The 16,695-nt window shown below is 41.6% G+C and overlaps 1 protein-coding gene across 4 annotated transcripts in view; it reads left to right on the forward strand.

Annotated features, from left to right (window-relative positions):
• Positions 1-16,695, forward strand: part of anks1b (ankyrin repeat and sterile alpha motif domain containing 1B) — a 355,962-nt gene that overhangs the window by 125,942 nt on the left and 213,325 nt on the right. For 3 of the 4 annotated variants that reach the window (XM_033615279.2, XM_033615280.2, XM_078165475.1), the window contains exons 4-5: positions 4,403-4,555; positions 8,989-9,132. In XM_033615279.2, the coding sequence (XP_033471170.1) occupies positions 4,403-4,555; positions 8,989-9,132 (297 nt within the window). Of the gene's footprint in view, positions 1-4,402; positions 4,556-8,988; positions 9,133-16,695 lie in introns of those variants that run through there. The other variant, XM_078165473.1, reaches the window with a different exon arrangement.

Below are 16,695 nucleotides of genomic sequence, written 5' to 3' on the forward strand. Positions count from 1 at the left end.
ATTGATGTCTTTTCAGTTGCGGCTGTTTGTAGTAACTGACGTTTTCATGACAGTTGAAGAAATAAGTTGATTAATAATCCCTCCGAGGAAAATCAAGTTTTTAGTCTTGTTAACATGTCCATGCGGTGTTTTTATGCTACCTGACATATCATGAGCAAAATAAGCTGTCACTGTCAGGGCTGAGCATCTCTGTCCTGGAACTGCAGTTTACTAATGACAGTCTCAAAAAGACGGAGTCAGATAGTCAGGGTATCATGCGTCACATACCTAAAGAACCAATTAAGGCTGGGCGATATCGTAATGCTGCAAGATTGAGAAGTATCTTGATAATGTCTGACACCTGAAGAAACCAAATGATTTTCCAGCTTCACACAGCACTTGCCGGGCTAAAGCTGGGCAGAGCAGTTTGAGAAAAATATTGCCCGCCTGGGAGTTGTACCTGCAGTCTGAATTTCTTGAACCCGTCTTTCTCAGTCGCTTCTCATACGAGGTCATGGCGGCAAAAGAGGACACTATTGATTGCTGTTTTGGTGCAGCCCCACTAGTGCTGCCCACAGCTAGTTGGTTGAATGCTTGTTGGTGGACTTACTGGAGTTTTGGCCCAGATTGTCATGCTCTCAGTGTAGTCGCTGGGATGCCACCTTTTCAGGTGATGGAAAAGATTTGTTGTGTTTCCCGTCCTGGTTTGCGCCAACCCACAACATATTTTGCAGACCGTCTTTGTCTGTACGTCGTCACCTTTCAAGTGGCCAAACCCCTTCCATATTATTGATGTTGTGTAACCTTTTAACCCACAGTTTCGTCTATTTTTGAGGATCTTCAACTTCTTCATCTTCACTGCTAGTTTTCCTCACTTCCACTCATTTCCCCCTCTTTTTGACAGGTCCATGCTACTTTTAATTCCTCCTCACCTTGGTTCACTTACCTCAGCACAGGTTTTGCAGTGAAAAATGGGCATGTACAATGACACGAATCACCAACACTGCAGATTGACTGACAGCTGTTTAGATCTGCCTAGGTCTATCCATATCGAGTAAAAATGACTATAGTTATCGACATACAGTTTATTGCGATCCCATTTCGAGATTGTTTTATCGCCCAGCCCTAGAACCAATCCCTTCAACGTGAGGGGTGGTCCTTTCCATATCATTAGCATAACACCACAGCAAAACGACAGGCATCATAGGAGAAGTCATGCCAGTGTCAGTATTTTGCCAGCCATGTTTCACTTTGACTCCAAATTGTCAGAGCTGGCAAAGGGAACAAGGTTGATGTAACATTAGCAACACATTATTAGTTGTCTGATTATGCAGTCAAGTAGTGGGCTCATGTTATCTATCACTATTAAGTTTCTAACCTTGTAGATTGGGATGAGCAGAGTCAAAGGTGAGCAGGTACGCTTGAGCTGCAGGTGAGCTGCTGTGGGCCTAGACTAATTTGCTAATCATAGGTTCAACCATATTAAATGAGGCAAAGGTGTAGACATGCATCTAAGCTATTTTAAGGTATAAAGTGATTTTTCCATGAAAAAAAAAGTTAATATGTGATTTTGATGAACAAAGAAAAGTTTTTAGGGGTTTAATCAACACAAAAAGAGGAACTTATCTTTAAGGATTCGTAATCTTGCCAACTATTCTTTGATTGGTTTATTCGTTGTTCAAGTCGTTGAAATAACTATCAGTGGGCCCAAAAGCAAATCTATATCGATGGCTAAACAAATAGGTTAGTCACACCACACCTTTGAATTGGTGGCCACCCCTGCTAACTTGAATGTGCCCCTGCAACATACTCAAAAAGTACCCTCAAAGTTTGCTTCAAACACTTTGAACACACTGTAAACTGCAACTACTACTGTGGCATTGCTCTTTGTTTGTTTTTTTTGTATTACATCTCCAAACTTTCCATACTGCCAACAGTTGAATTATATTTTTCATAAATTTGGCTTTAGAGGGCATGTTGGTCAGATGGGAGTTAATGGTGATGAAACATTTTATCACAAAACACAAAATAATTGTTCAAATGTTGCATTGTACACTATAAACTGGGACCAGAAGCTATGGATGTATAATAAAATTATTCTATAATGTACTCTGTAACTCTCCTTAAGGGAAGTAAAACTGGAAGAGATGGATGTCCTTGAATTGTTGACATTAAGAGTTTGTTGGACAGATTCCTACTCTCCCTCTTTCTAAATAAATCCAGTACTTCCTCTACCTCCTTTCCTTCTCGTCTCTTACTGTGTTCCCTTCCTTTTTTTGTCCTCCTTCTCCTTCCCCTCTGCTCTCAATGTTACATCATCTCGTGTTGAATTTCAGCCACTTACTCAAAATGTATGTATTGAATTTACACATGCACCAGATACAGCTATACACGCATGTCCTTTTGTAACTTTCCTCTCCCTCCCTGTTGATAATATCCACAGAAGCCTGAATGCTTATGTGCCTGCTTCCACCATGTGTGTATGTACGGCTGTCAGATTATCTATTTTCAAGTCTATAGGAACACGCACAGATTTAATCCCTGCAGGGCCCACTTGTGCTATCTCTGTCTTCCTCTGTCTCTTATGGTTATCCATCATGGCTCTTTCTCCTTCATGGGTGTCCCTCCGCCCAGTTTTCCAGTCATTATTAGGCTGTTTTTACCCACAGCTGTAAGACTCCAGGGACCACCAACAATGTTCTTGTCCTTAGATGGGCCCCTGGAGAACCAGAAAATGGCCAGAGTTGCTCTAAACATGAAAGCCTCTCAAGTATGACCTTTCAAACTAACGTGCTTCTCTCTGAGACATTTCAGGCCAAGGTGCCTGCCTCTATATCATAATTTAGGTCTGGGTAACTTTGATAAATGAGATTGTTTAGACTGGTGTGTAAACTGAGAATGAATGATAATGTAATGAAACACAGTTGTGATAATATCAAAGATATCTTCATAGGAGAAGTTTTAATTGCTGACAAATACTGTACATTAATAAACAACCTGAAATGTCCATATAATTGCCTACATGGAGTTTAATCAGCTGTTTAAACAGACTTAAAGAAATCAATAAAGAAAAAGTTTGAGAGACGTGATGTCAAACTCATTTTAGTTCATGAGTCACATACAGCCCAATTTGACTTAAGTGGGAGCTGGACCAGTAAAACCAATAACAAACTCCTTCAAATGTTTCCTTTTTTTTTTTTTTGAAAGAAGTATGTTCTGAAAACATTCATCCATTTGCCATTTAGCCCACGATATCCTAAGAAAAATAGGTGCAAATTCAACAATATGTCTGTTTTTCCACTTTCAGTCAGGCTTCTACTCACTTTAATTACATGTGCATTTTGTTCATAATTTAAATTTCTCATAAGAGTCTTTTGAAAAAGCGTCCCTCCGTCTTATAAACCATTTACAGTCTGAAGTTTTGTCAGTGCCTTAGCAACGTGGTCCCACCCATATTGTTTTAAGATAGAAATCTGATACAAGTTCTTTTGTACCGAAGCTGAGTTGACAATATTTTTCAAAATGTTCAACATCTTTAAATATAACCACAGTGGGTATTGATTGTTATTTCAGAAAGCTGAATTCTGGTCTGGTCAGGGTGGAAAAGCCTCAGAGGCAGCATTTTGTCTACTCACTGTTTAAATTGCTCCTGGAACCTGGCACCTCTTAGCCGTCACAAGTGCATCAATATTAGGTGTGCAGAGTCATTCACTGGGCCAGATTGGACTCTTTGGCTGGCCAGTTGTATGTTTGACACCCCTGGTCTACACTTTATAAGATATGAATTAATGATTGAAATGTAGTGCACAGTCCTAGTTAACTGAGAGTTTTTTTCTGAATAAGTTGATTGGCCAGTTGAATGGAAGCTGACAGGCTTAGTTGGTGAGCGCAGAGACAGAAGCTTTCCACCAGCGCTTCTATTGTTACAGACAGGAAGCTATAGATTTCCCCTGACAGCTCTCACAAACCTGACATGTGCTTCATATGTGTGCAGGAACATCTGCACAGAATGTAGCTCTCCATCTTGAATTTCACCTTGTGTCAGTGTATATAAAACTAACTGCTTTCCCCCTTCTCCTTCTCTTCCTCCCTTATATCTCTCACCTTCATTTTATCCTCCCTCTGACTCACCACCTTCTTATTTTCCATGCTATTAATCACCACCAACTTTTTCCCCATCCTTTACCACCTGCACCTCTAATTTCCTCATTGCTTCATCACTTGTCTTTCTTCTTTACTTTTGACCTTCTCCGCTGCCTCACTGCATCCCTCCATCCTTCTTCTGTCATCGACTCTCTTCTCTTGCTCTCCTCACTTCATCGCCCCCTGCCCACTCTTCTCCATTCCCATAATTCCTACAACCACTCCCGACCCCTTCACTCGTTCCCTCTGTCAATCCTTGTTTCCTTTCGTTCTTCCACAGAACCATGAGAAGGAAACAGCGCTTCACTGTGCAGCCCAGTACGGACACTCTGAGGTGGTGTCAGTGCTGCTTCAGGAGCTGACTGACCCCACCATGAGAAACAGCCAACAGGAGACACCTCTGGACCTGGCAGCGCTGTATGGACGCCTTCAGGTCAGTAAGAATAAATCAGTTACGTGTGTCACGTGAGGATAACTGCAACTTGAAGTGTTTGTTAAAAGACTATTTTTTACTGACAGTACGCACGTAAACCTGAGGTTGATGCCCAATTAAAAGGCACTGAAAAATACGAAAACATGCGTATCGACATTTTGCAACCCAGGTGGAGCAGAGCGTGCTGTCTTTAGACAGAGCCAGACAGCAGTGCACCTTGCTCTGATGTGTAATTCCACAGACTCTCCCTTCACTTTAGCTCGTAAACTGGAAGTTTGGACTTGTTTTTCAGGATTCAGGATGTTGTTATTATCCCAGAGGGGCAATTAGTTGTGCAGTCAGCAGTATCATACACATAAACAAATAGAAAAACATACCAAATACAAAAAAAAGACATTACACTGAGTTGGTTAAAACATAAACAACAAAATATGAAAGGGTCGTCAGATTATTTAAGAAGCCAGTTATTTTTTGCCTTTGTTCTGCCAGCTGGTGTTTTATATCAGCGACCAGTCGGAAGCAACCTGAACTCATAGAATAAAAGGGTGATGGGAGTCAACCAGGACTTACTGGACCTTCTTTAGCGCTCTGATCACGTACACATCAGTCAGATCGTGAGGTTGTGTCTGCAATTTTGTCGCAAACCTTTACATTTCTTAGCAACTTTCTGTGCTTCAAGTTAAGTGCCCTGTAGCAACAGATACAAGAAAAAGATGAGAACTAATTCAATAAAACAAGAAATAAAACATCTTTATGAAAATGTTGGCAACATTAAAACACTGAAGCTTGTGGTAGGAATACATGCACTGATGAGCTTTTTTGCACACAGCGTCCACCTGAAGCTCAAAGGTCAGCTTGTCATCCAGAATGGCGCTAAGATACTATCGTTGGGTACTGGTACTGAATTCCAGGCACCGGTATCAGTTAAAATGTGAATGGTACTCATTCCTAGCCGCATGATGATTACACGGTTTGATAGCAAGAAAGAAAGTGATATCTGACCCTGTTAGACTTGACCTTTTCGTGTGTCCAGAGGGGAGAAACTCAGGTCTCAATATAGAGGATTGAGAGAGCACTTCAGAATGATTCAAGCCTTTGAAATTAATGAGAATGTCATACAAGCGTCACACGGTCGCAACAAGGACAGCGTACCCCTAATGGCTTTTAATTTGCAATGAAAATTTAATTGCAATTCTTACAAAATTTATTAACGTTAAAGTCAGTTCAAGTGGCACAATGGGGAGAAAATTAGGTAACAATCAAATCAAACAAAACTGCCTGTGTCGACAGGGTGGGAAGCTGCTGAGGGATCATATATTTGTTGTTGTAATACACTGGTTGAAAGGGTGGGATCTTTGTGGAGGCATGTGTGAACCCTGCAAGCGTTATGTGTCCTGGCATGTGAGAGGAAGCAGCTGGTGATTCAATCTGTACCCTCCCCAGGACAACAGTGGCTGGTAGCAGCGACAAGGACCACCGTGCATGAGATTTAGCTGTTCTAAACTGGGAGTCAGTGTTAAAAATTTTAAATATGGTGAATATAAGATGAAAAGAACTTCCTCAAACACCTACTGTGCCAGACAGGCAGGCAGGTAGTCATTTTTAGAACTGCGACTTTACTCTTTTGTCAAAGATGTGACAAAAACACACACACAAGCACACTTTCACAGTGAGAGGCGTATGCCACAAGTGCTCGCCAGTGTTCAAATGCAATCACACATTCTCTCTGCTAAGGTAGTGAGTAATTGCAGTCAAGCCATACAGGTTTGTCTGAGTGTGAATGAATAATTTATAAAGGCAGCGGTATTTCTCTCCCGCTCTCCCTCTCTGCATAATAATGAAGGGAAATCCCTGTGGTGGAAGCTGCTGCTGCAGCATGTAACTAACACAGGGCAAAAGTTTAGTGTATACACACATGCAGCGTACACACACGAAGACACACATTAAAGGGGGAAGCTTTCGAGAGAACCGCGCGCTGTTGAGCTGCGTTATTAAAGGCACCATCCATGATCAAACAAAGGGTATCTTCACTACCACAACTCACAGCCTCCTGCTGCGCTCGAGATGATTGACAGGTCTTTTATTATGAGGACTTGCACTACAAAACAAAGAATTAAACAGACCTACAGTTTATTTCCTTTAATGATCAGTTGAAAAATACACTGAATACTAATTTTTCAAACTTCACTTGACCCCTGACCTCATTAAATACACTTGCTTTGCTTGTCAAGCTTTTCATTATAGCCTATCATATTGCAGCTTACCATTTGTCAGTTTTAAACAAAACGCATTGGTTTCATGCAGAAGTGATGAAAGGCAGGCTTCTCATTTTTAGCCATTCCATTCCGTTTTCATCGGCTTATCTGGGGCCGGGTCGTGGGGGCAGCAAACCGGGCAGAGCACCCCAGACGTCCCTCTCCCCAGCAACACTTCCCAGCTCCTCCTGGGGGGACCCAAGGTGTTCCCAGGCCAGATGAGATATGTAATCCCTCCAGCATGTTCTGGGCCTTCCCCGGGGCCTCCTACCAGTGGGATGTGCAGAAAACGAAACGCCCAGGAGGCATCCTGATCAGATGCCAGAACCACCTCAACTGACCGCTTTCGATGCAAAGGAGCAGCGGCTCTACATCCTGCCAGATGTCTGAGCTCCTTACTCTATCTCTAAGGCTGAGCCACCTTACGGAGGAAACTCATTTCGCCTGCATCACTGCAGAAGCTGCACCAAATCGTTGATCCATCTCACGCTCCATTCTACCCTCACTCGTGAACAAGACCCTGAGATACTTGAACTCCCTCGCTTAAGGCTGTAACTCTTTCCCAACCCGGAGGGGGCAATCCACCGGTTTCCTGCAGAGAACAATGGCCTCAGATTTGGAGGTGCTGACTCTCATCGTGATCGCTCCACACTCGGCTGCAAACTGCCCCAGTGCAGTTTTAGCCAATCACCGTCAATTTTGGTAACTAAAGTGACAACTATTGTTAACTTGGCCAAATAGGTAATCAAGGCTGACTCTGTGAGTTGATGGAAAACTATCCAGCTACTTTTTAATGTTTGGTTTTAACACTAGGTTAGTACTTTGTTAGTAATGCCTACCATACACTAGAATACTTTGAAGACTGTAAAGGACTAAAGTCTGACACCCGCTCAGATCTAAAAACAGTGGCCCTCATTTATGAAAATAATGTACAACAAAGCATTTATTAATGTGGACGTGAGCGGAGCCTACGATCAAATCTCATGTCAGGTTTCAACTTGTGTATGCAAGTTTGTGTCAGCATGGACTTGCAGTGCGGTATAGTAAATCTGGCTGAGGTGGAGAAGTCAGACTGTGGTCTGAGTATTTGAAAACACATATTGATCACTTGTAATAGCCTATGAGAAAATATTATGTTTTGTGAAGGCCTACAAAACATCGACACACACTCTCTAGCACAGCTGGCAGTTGCCTGGCTCTGTTGCACTGGCTCCAGACTGCCAGAAGACTGAACACCACTGGTGCCTGGCTTTAATTCATCGGATTTTTATGTAAACACTGACTAGTCAATGCATGTTATATCATTTATCATTAAATTGTTATTAAAAAGAAATAAGTAAACCTTGCCCTAGTGTCATTACTTTACTACTACTGGCCTTGGCAGTTAGATTTTACTATTTTACCATTAGCTCTGTTATTTTAGTGGACAAAGAGTGTAGGAATGAGAGGTGAACCATTTAAAAAAATGTAATTTTCTCACTAAGATAACTTCTCATTGGTGGATCGGATACATGCCAACTTAAACAGTAACTCTTGTTCACTTCACAGCTCCACCAGATTCTTCTTCTTTTCCACAGTACAAGATAACCGAGACTTGTTCACGTTCTTGCTCCTACCTGGAGTCCCTCCTCCTCCCCTTATGAACACCTTACACCAAATGACTGAGGTCACAGTAGTGCGCTCCAACTGAGATAAGATTTTTAGGATTGTATTGCAACATTGGAAATTTGTGACAGTGAAACTGCTTGAAAAGTTGTTCAGTGCAAGGCCAGCTTTGAGTTTTTCGGTTTTGTAAAGACTTTAACAGACACAATGCTTTAAGCTCTGTACTCATGACATCAGTGATCAATATGTTTTAAGTATGTTTCTCTCAAATGAGCTCCACTTAATTTTTATTTACTATGCTGAGAGAAAATTTAATTGCCTTGTGGACTGGCAAAGCTTCTGTCATGATGACATTGGTGCAGTATTTCTGTGTCTGTTTTAATTTATTTCTGAGAGTATGATTGCATAACATTGTTTCTCTTGGATTCTCAGATGCTGACAGTGAAACATTTACTGTTTCTTTGAAAAAGTTTTCTGTAATTGTTCTTCTTCTTCAAAAAAAGTGACTAATGGCCCAGTTTCCTCGAACTTTTCTTGTTTGTCCCTGAAATGTGGCTGTGTTGTCTTGCACAGGTGGTGCGCATGTTGGTGAGCGCTCACCCCAACCTTATGACCAGCCACACTCGCCGACACACTCCGCTTCACCTGGCTGCACGCAACGGACACCACAGTACTGTCCAGACGCTGCTCGAGGCCGGCATGGATGTCAACTGTGTGGTAAGAAAAAAATTAATAGCTTTTAGCTGTTAGTGTCCTCTGTCAGCGTACAAGGATTGAATGGATTTCCAGCACAGATTACACCAGCCTTATGGAGAAAAATGATCATAAAATAACAAGAATATTGCTTTTTCATTTCTGTTTTTGGCTTAGAGCAAACCATGTTCCTTTTGACAAAATTGGATTTGGAAAACTCGTAGTTATGTCTGTTTACAACAGGAACGACATTACCTAAGCTAATCCACAGAACCTGATGTTTTCTGTTTCATTTTAAATTGAACAGCTGGAAGGTGTTCTTAAGCAGGAAGTAGTTCTCAGGCTGACTGCTCACAGTGAGATTTGTGAATTGTCAGTAGACATTTTGCAGTGAATTGTACAGATACATGATTTGGAAATACCATTGTTTATGTTGCACTGTGAAAATATGTGCAGAATTTCCAGGAATAGTTTGTAATATTGTCTTTTAAGGAGAAATATTTTTTGGAATATCTACCAGGGTTTCCCACACATTCATTTATTTGTGGTGGCACGCCATTGTTAACAACATCTGCTGACTTTTTATTTTTGGGGTTGAACCGTCAATTAGTTGCGCTGCTGGAATATATACACCATTCAGTTATTCATTGCACCACACTCCGGGCACAGATGGAGCAGCAGAATGCCAGGGGCTGTGAAAGTTGAACTTAAGCGCTCATTGTGCAGGGTCTAAAATTCTGCATTCACTGGCTTCTGCAGCAGCTGCTGTTCTCAACCATCGCTCTGATCTGGTCAGATCACCACTGATCAGATCGACTGATTTGACCAACCTGTGACTCAAATTCCACAAACTACTGCAGAGGGAAATAATTCATAAAGAATTCTGCCTGCACTGCGTTCAAGGACAGAGGAAAAAACCTCAGAATTTAGAGAGGGGACAAAGAGTGATGAAGCGGAGTGAGTTAACTAAAACAAAGCAAAGTAGAGTTAAAGATTTCCTCCACTTAATGTGTTTTTCTTGTTTTTATGTCCCCTAAAATGTCTGACCTTGACTACACTGACTTTTATCTGTGTGTTGTAACCAGAGAGGTGTTTTCACATTGCTGTACTGAGGGGAGTGAAGTCTGTACACTTCCTAAAATATGAGATTCAGTGTACCTCGGGCAAGATAGATTAGGTACGTCACTATTATGAAAACCAGTTGCTGTACAATATAAAAATACCACCAAAGGGAGCTGACACCTTCAGCACAGAGCGGACTTATCAGTACAGAGAACAGAGTTAGCATTAGCATAGTGAAAGTTTTGACAGACTGGACCCTGGAGCTTCCTTCCACTTTCCTCCGAAAACCCTGTTGTAGCAGATATTATTGTATGTTTCACAACCACTAACGCTGTGTCAGCCACTGTCAGTAACAAGCTAACAAGCTAACAAGCTAACAAACAACAGAAAACAAATAAAAGATGTTAACTACATTTAACATTCTGATACACTTGCTAGTCGCTGATTTTGGTGCATAACAGACACCTCATCTAAGTCTGTGTCAAACCGAGGCTCAAACATGTATGGCTGAATCTCTCTGACGCTTTCTCAAATGCTGACGCTAGCCATCTTGATGCGTGCTGCTCTTTCATACGCCAACCTCGCACAAACAGCGCTAGTAGGCAGGAGGAGGCCAACTGTAAAATTTCTTCATGAGACAAGAAGAATACATTTGCTTTCAGCCTCTAGTCAGAGTTTATTTTTTCACTTTTTACGATGAGAACCCTGTTGAACAAACATAAATCACAGCAGAGCATTTTCACCTATTTTAAAATGTGTCTAGAGGTGAACTCTAAACCTTTTTGGTCGGCAGGTGTAAGTTCTCAAACTGAGTCGAATAACAGAGTGGGACTTGACTCTGACATTTTATTATCTGATGCTGCTGTGAGAGGAGAAGGTGACTCCTCTTTCCTTTTGTCTGAGTAAATCTTTCAAAATCTCTGAGACTCTGAATCTCCTTGCTCCTCTCATCTCTGCTTTATGTGAATATTTTAGAAGCTGCTGTTTTTTTGTGTTTTTAATCAAAGAGGGCACAGCTTTGTTTTTTTTGTGTATATAATCCACCACAGGCGTAAATGCTTGGCAGATTCTCCTTTTGAAAGTGCGTGTGTCTTCAGAGAGCATGTCTGTGCGGTGCATGCCTCCCATGGTGTGGTGGTGGAGAGGAATGAATAATTGATTGGGAGAAAAGATTGAGAGAGCAGGAGGAGAAGGAGGAGGAGGACGACAGGGTGTTCCTGAGAGGTCCTGAAAGTCACTGTCATCTCTCCCTTCTCCTCTTTACACACACTACATCTAAAATCAAGAAAACAGAGTTACTTACAGTCCAAGATGCTTCATTACCGCACAGTGCACACTTCCTGTCATGCTGTTTGGACCTCTCTTCTCCTGGTTCATTTACATTTTGTCTTATTGTGTATGCTGAGTTCTCTGGACGATTCAAATGCAGCTTTGTCCCGACCCTTTCTGGGCCATTTGTTTTTGTGAGGCCCTGTCAAATACAGCCACGCTTTGCTGCTTTCTTCAACACTGTTTTGTTTCTCTTGAGACAGTTTTCTCTGACAAACTATTTGACTTTGCTCACTTCTCTTGATTCTTAAGTGTAGAAAAACAGCCCTGTGCTGTATTTATAAGTCTCTAAAGACTATTTGAGTTGAGCAGATCAGAATCACTGCACTTTTCAAACTACAAGACATCTGTTTTCCCCCAGACTGTTGGTATGTTGGTGCCAGGGTGCACAAACAACACAGCTGATCTTAGACAGGGTGTTCTGGTTAGGGGACTATTTTTGGTGGACAAATATGGAGCTGTTGATGGCGATATTTAGTGAAAGTTTGAGTTTTAATCGAATACTGTCATCTCCTGTCTCACTCTTCTCTGTGACTTCAAGTGTGTCTTGTTCTTGGCCTCATTAAAATTGTGTTTGAAAAAGGGACATTGTGTATGTGACAGGTAATTATAAGTTTAAGAAGCATCTGGACATTGCTCATCCTGTGCAGACCCAAGGTCTCAGATCTTAGCACATTGATAGGGACTCACAAATCGTGGCGATTGTTGTGTCATCTGCACTAGGCTTCAAGGTTCGGTATATGACATTCAGAGCGTTACTATAGCAGCATACCACAATTTGCTATGTGAAGATTTAGTGGAGTAATGGCATCCTGAGCAGAGATTAAAGTCAGGCTCCCTCTGTGCATGTTGTGATCCAAGCTTCTCTGTAGTTTGTTGTGTGAGCTGGTCCGGTGGTGCGTTCCTGTCAGTGCATATGTGTCTCCCACTGACTACCTCATCACCGCTGCTTTGCACACCACTCATACTGCTACTATCGAGAACACCACTGGTTAACACTGTCAGCTCTGTCAGCACTGTTGCTGTTGTTTAGCGCTTTTTGTGGAGTTAGTACCGTTAGCTGCCAGTCTCTGGCTTTGCCACCTCCATGTTGAGAGGCGTGTCCAGAGAAGTCATATGCTCTGAATTTTGCACAGAGCTCCTTTAAGTTTGTTAATCATTTAATCCTCAGCCTTTCAATTAGGGGTAGGCAAAGTATTTATTATATCAATATTATGATACGAGACAAGATATCGTCTTAGAGTATTGATATTTTAGTATCTTAAGTGTCATCTTTCCCGGTTTGAAAGGCTGCATTACAGTAAAGTGATGTAATTTTTATATATTAATAACCTAATTGAGCAAATATTGTGTTAAAGCACCAGTTTTAAACCTTACAGTATTGTTGCAATATTGATATTGACGTTTTAGGTCACAAATCTTGTGATATTTAATTTTCTCTATATCGCCCAGCCCTACTTTAAGTACAGTAACCATCACAAACCTTGCTACATCTGCAGTGTACATGTATGTATGTCCTATGAAGCCACATATGTACTTGAATCTATGTGAATTACTGTAGGGGGATCGTGTTTCACACTGGGATTCTTCGCTCCAGTCAGTGGTTGTTGTTATGTGATGAAGAACGATTGAAAGAAAACCAGCTTCAAAGGTTTCATGCCTCCGTCAGACTCAAAGCCTTGAGATGCTGTTGAGTCTGAATCAAGAAACAAGGCAGTTCAGATGCTGGGGAGCCACAGCAGCGGGGAGCAATCAATATCGCAGTTTGCTCAACAAACATGTGAATAAACCTGCAAAGAAAACTCTCTTCTCACCCTGAAAGTTTTGAACGACCTGAATGTGAAGTTGTTACTGTAGTTGACTTCCACTGTTGTCAAAATCTGATCTGACTCGATGTTCATTTGCTACAAAGACATATGGTGTAACAGATGCTGTGTTCTCTCTTTCCCTGGCTGTGTAAGTACAGTTTACATACTGTATGTGAAGCATGTAAAATGGCTTCCCGCTGCTCAGTTAAAAGCTGAGGGGGATCTGTGCAATCACTGCAAGAAAACAAATCTGTTTAGGAGGATAGTCTGTCACATTGTGCCCCTGCCCTTTAGAATGTGTCCAGATCTGTCACAAACATGTTTCAGCTGCAGTGTGGAGAATTCGGTTGTTATGGACGTGTGTGTTTGTGTATATGTCCTCACTGGAAAGACAGAAACAGCTTGACCTGTTGGATATGCGAGTCATTCTGGTGCTCTCACAGTGAGGAGATGCATGACTCAGCGGCATTGCACCCATCTTCTCTGCCTTCTGTCCTCGTTGCTGTGTGTGTGCGTGTGCGCGTGTGCATGATCTGAAGAGGAGGGCTGTGTTTCTCTGCAGGGATTTGGCCTCGGGCTCCATGTGTCTAGTGAAGATGAACACTACACGCCTTTGATTTGCCTTGTGCTCTCCACTCTACACACTGCTGCAAATCTCTCTCTTTCTTTCCCTCTTTCTTTCTTGTTGTGTCTCTCTATCTAGTGATCACGAGCATTGCAAACCTTTGATTCCTCAGATCTCTGTAATTTACTCTTGACTCTTGTTCTACTCCATCTCTTTTGGGGCTGAAGATAATGTGTAGAAATAGCACCACCTTTTCCCCTTTTTCTCCCCCACCTTTTTAGGACAGACACAATAAGGCCTTATGCACATTACCTAATTATTTTGCACAGATGGCGAGCGAAATTGTCCTCCTGGTGGGTTAAACTCACCGGTCAATTGGAGTGAGATGACGCAGCAGCTCAGCACTACTTGGAGATCAGGCATTTCTGTTGGGACTCTCATTTAATATAACTAAAATTTTAATATTTAATGCCAATGGAGTTGGTGGAGTATCTCAGTTACGCGTTGCATGTGTACACATCATGCTGTGGTTTCAGTAACCTAGAATAAACCCTTATCCTGGGTTTGAGAAGCTCAAATATATAAGTTAAAGATCTCTTAAAGCGCAGTTAATGTTCAGCTATATCACCGTTAGCCAAAGCAGTGGTTCCCAACCTCTTTCCTTAAGTGACCCCTTGTCATCATTGAGTAAACTGACGACCCCTGATAAGTGACATATTTTATGGATATTTCATATTATATTCAATGCATAATATTAACAGTACAGAGCAACTGATAAACTGTACAATTAACCCAGATAGTGAAAGCAGTAACTGCAGGAAGTTTGTGTAAAATGAGCTACTTGGATGAAGTTTTAAGTGATTGTTTCCTGTGAATACTGCATTAGAGGTAGGTTTTAGGAACTTTATATGATTCTCTGTCTGTATTATGTACGTATTTTTATGTCTTTAACAATCATACTTCCCTAATAGGCTTCTACTTTTTTAAAAATTCTTATTTTTACAAATTTAGTGTTTTCTTCTCCCTGACGCTTGACCATTGCTCTGTTGGCTCTTTGGTTGCTTTAACTGCGTACTTTGCTAATGCAGGACAAGGTTATTTATGGGAGAGTGAAGGCTCTGTCAATATAATTTGTGTTCCGGTCTTCAAAGTTCCCTTATTCTTTGAGCCTGTGAGTTTTTTTTCTTAAGTTTATATCTTCAAGAGTAATGTGAACTTAAAAAAAATAACAATTTCATTTAGTGAGATGAATGAAATACTGAGATATAGGCCTACTTTATATTTCTTTTAAGAAGTTTTCTTGTACCCCTTAAAGTCAAGAAGGCCTTGCGACCCCCCTGTAAAGCTTTGGCGACTTCTAATAGGGGTTGGTACCTCCAGGTTGGCAACCAGTGAGCTACAGTATAGAAAAAGGCAGGTTTAATGATTTCACTGTCGAGGATTTGTTTATGATGAGGTATAGGTGAGATTACATGTCCTCTTGCATCACACGATGATTTGTGAGTTCACCCTTTGGTAAAATGTCTTTCATCGTCACTGATGAATTGTTCTGTTTGTATGATTAGAAAAAAAGTTGTGTTCAGGAAGAGCAACTTTTTTTTTGGCGGTTAGAAGAGACAATTTGTTGTTTGCAATGTAATGTTAGTATCATGTATGTCCATTTGTTCGGGCCACGTGTACACACATAACACAATAAATTACTCAAGTAGCTTAATAACAGTGGTAACTGGATTATTCTGATAGAAACTATGGCTGTTTTAATATAAGGTACAATTGATTCCTACAGTGCCTGACTTTGATTGCTCCCTCCTCCACTCCACCTTCGCTCAGCTTCCACATTAGCAATGTTGTTCCGTACCTGTATACACTTGTCATCATCTATGTGACATTTTAGTTGTGCTGTAAGTTAGAAAAGGGTGTTGCAGTCAGACACTGCTGCCCCGGGAAATGTCGTCAGCAGGGACTGGTAGAGCAGCGAGGCAAAGCTCTGCTCCTGGATGGAGGAGGAGCCACTGCTGTCGGGTGCAGAGCTCTCCGCCTCCAACCGGAGCTCCGACTGCAAGTTGCAGGTGGCAGAAAAGCCAGATGTCTATGGTGGGCTGCGCTGCTGTCTGATACAGAGGCATCAGTATGACATTGAGACTGTTTAATAACTACTTAAAAACTCCTTGCTGTCACGTTAAATAGCAGTTTACTTTCATGTTTTGGTACGGTTGGTGCTGACGCCTGATGGGTACCGTACAAGAGTACACATGAACCATGCTCGTTCAAGTAGTTTTACTAGTAGTCAGTAAAACAAAACCTATGAAGCCATGTCATGATGGTTAATGACAGTGTGACACTTGTTATGCGGAAACAAACTATTTTGGCTCTTGGCTTCTATTGATGATGGATATATTGAGAAGCTCCATCGAGCAGACTGGTAACTACACCACAAACTGCCATGAGAATAAAACTCATATTAATGTCCATTTGAATAAACTCTTTACTCACTCGTCCTCTTTGTATTGTCTGCAAGGCCGCAGTGTGAAAGCTATATTGTTGACCGCACAGAGTGGATGCTGTGGGCGACTCACAGATGGACACCCTGTAAATTGTCACGAGTGGAAAGCACTTAATGTGTGTGTGTGTGTGTGTGTGTGTGTGTGCGCACGTGTGTGTGTGAGAGAGAGAGAGAGAACGATAGTCCAGGTCAGTAATTGGAGTCAAGCCATAAAGGTCTGTCTGAGTGTGAATGAATAATTTATAGAAGCAGCGCAGTCACACTCTCTCCCTTCACTCCGTGTCTTCCTCCGTCTCTCTTCCCTTCTCTGAATGTTTCCA

This window comes from Epinephelus lanceolatus, chromosome 23, assembly GCF_041903045.1.
Source record: "Epinephelus lanceolatus isolate andai-2023 chromosome 23, ASM4190304v1, whole genome shotgun sequence".
NCBI classification, from domain to species: domain Eukaryota; kingdom Metazoa; phylum Chordata; class Actinopteri; order Perciformes; family Serranidae; genus Epinephelus; species Epinephelus lanceolatus.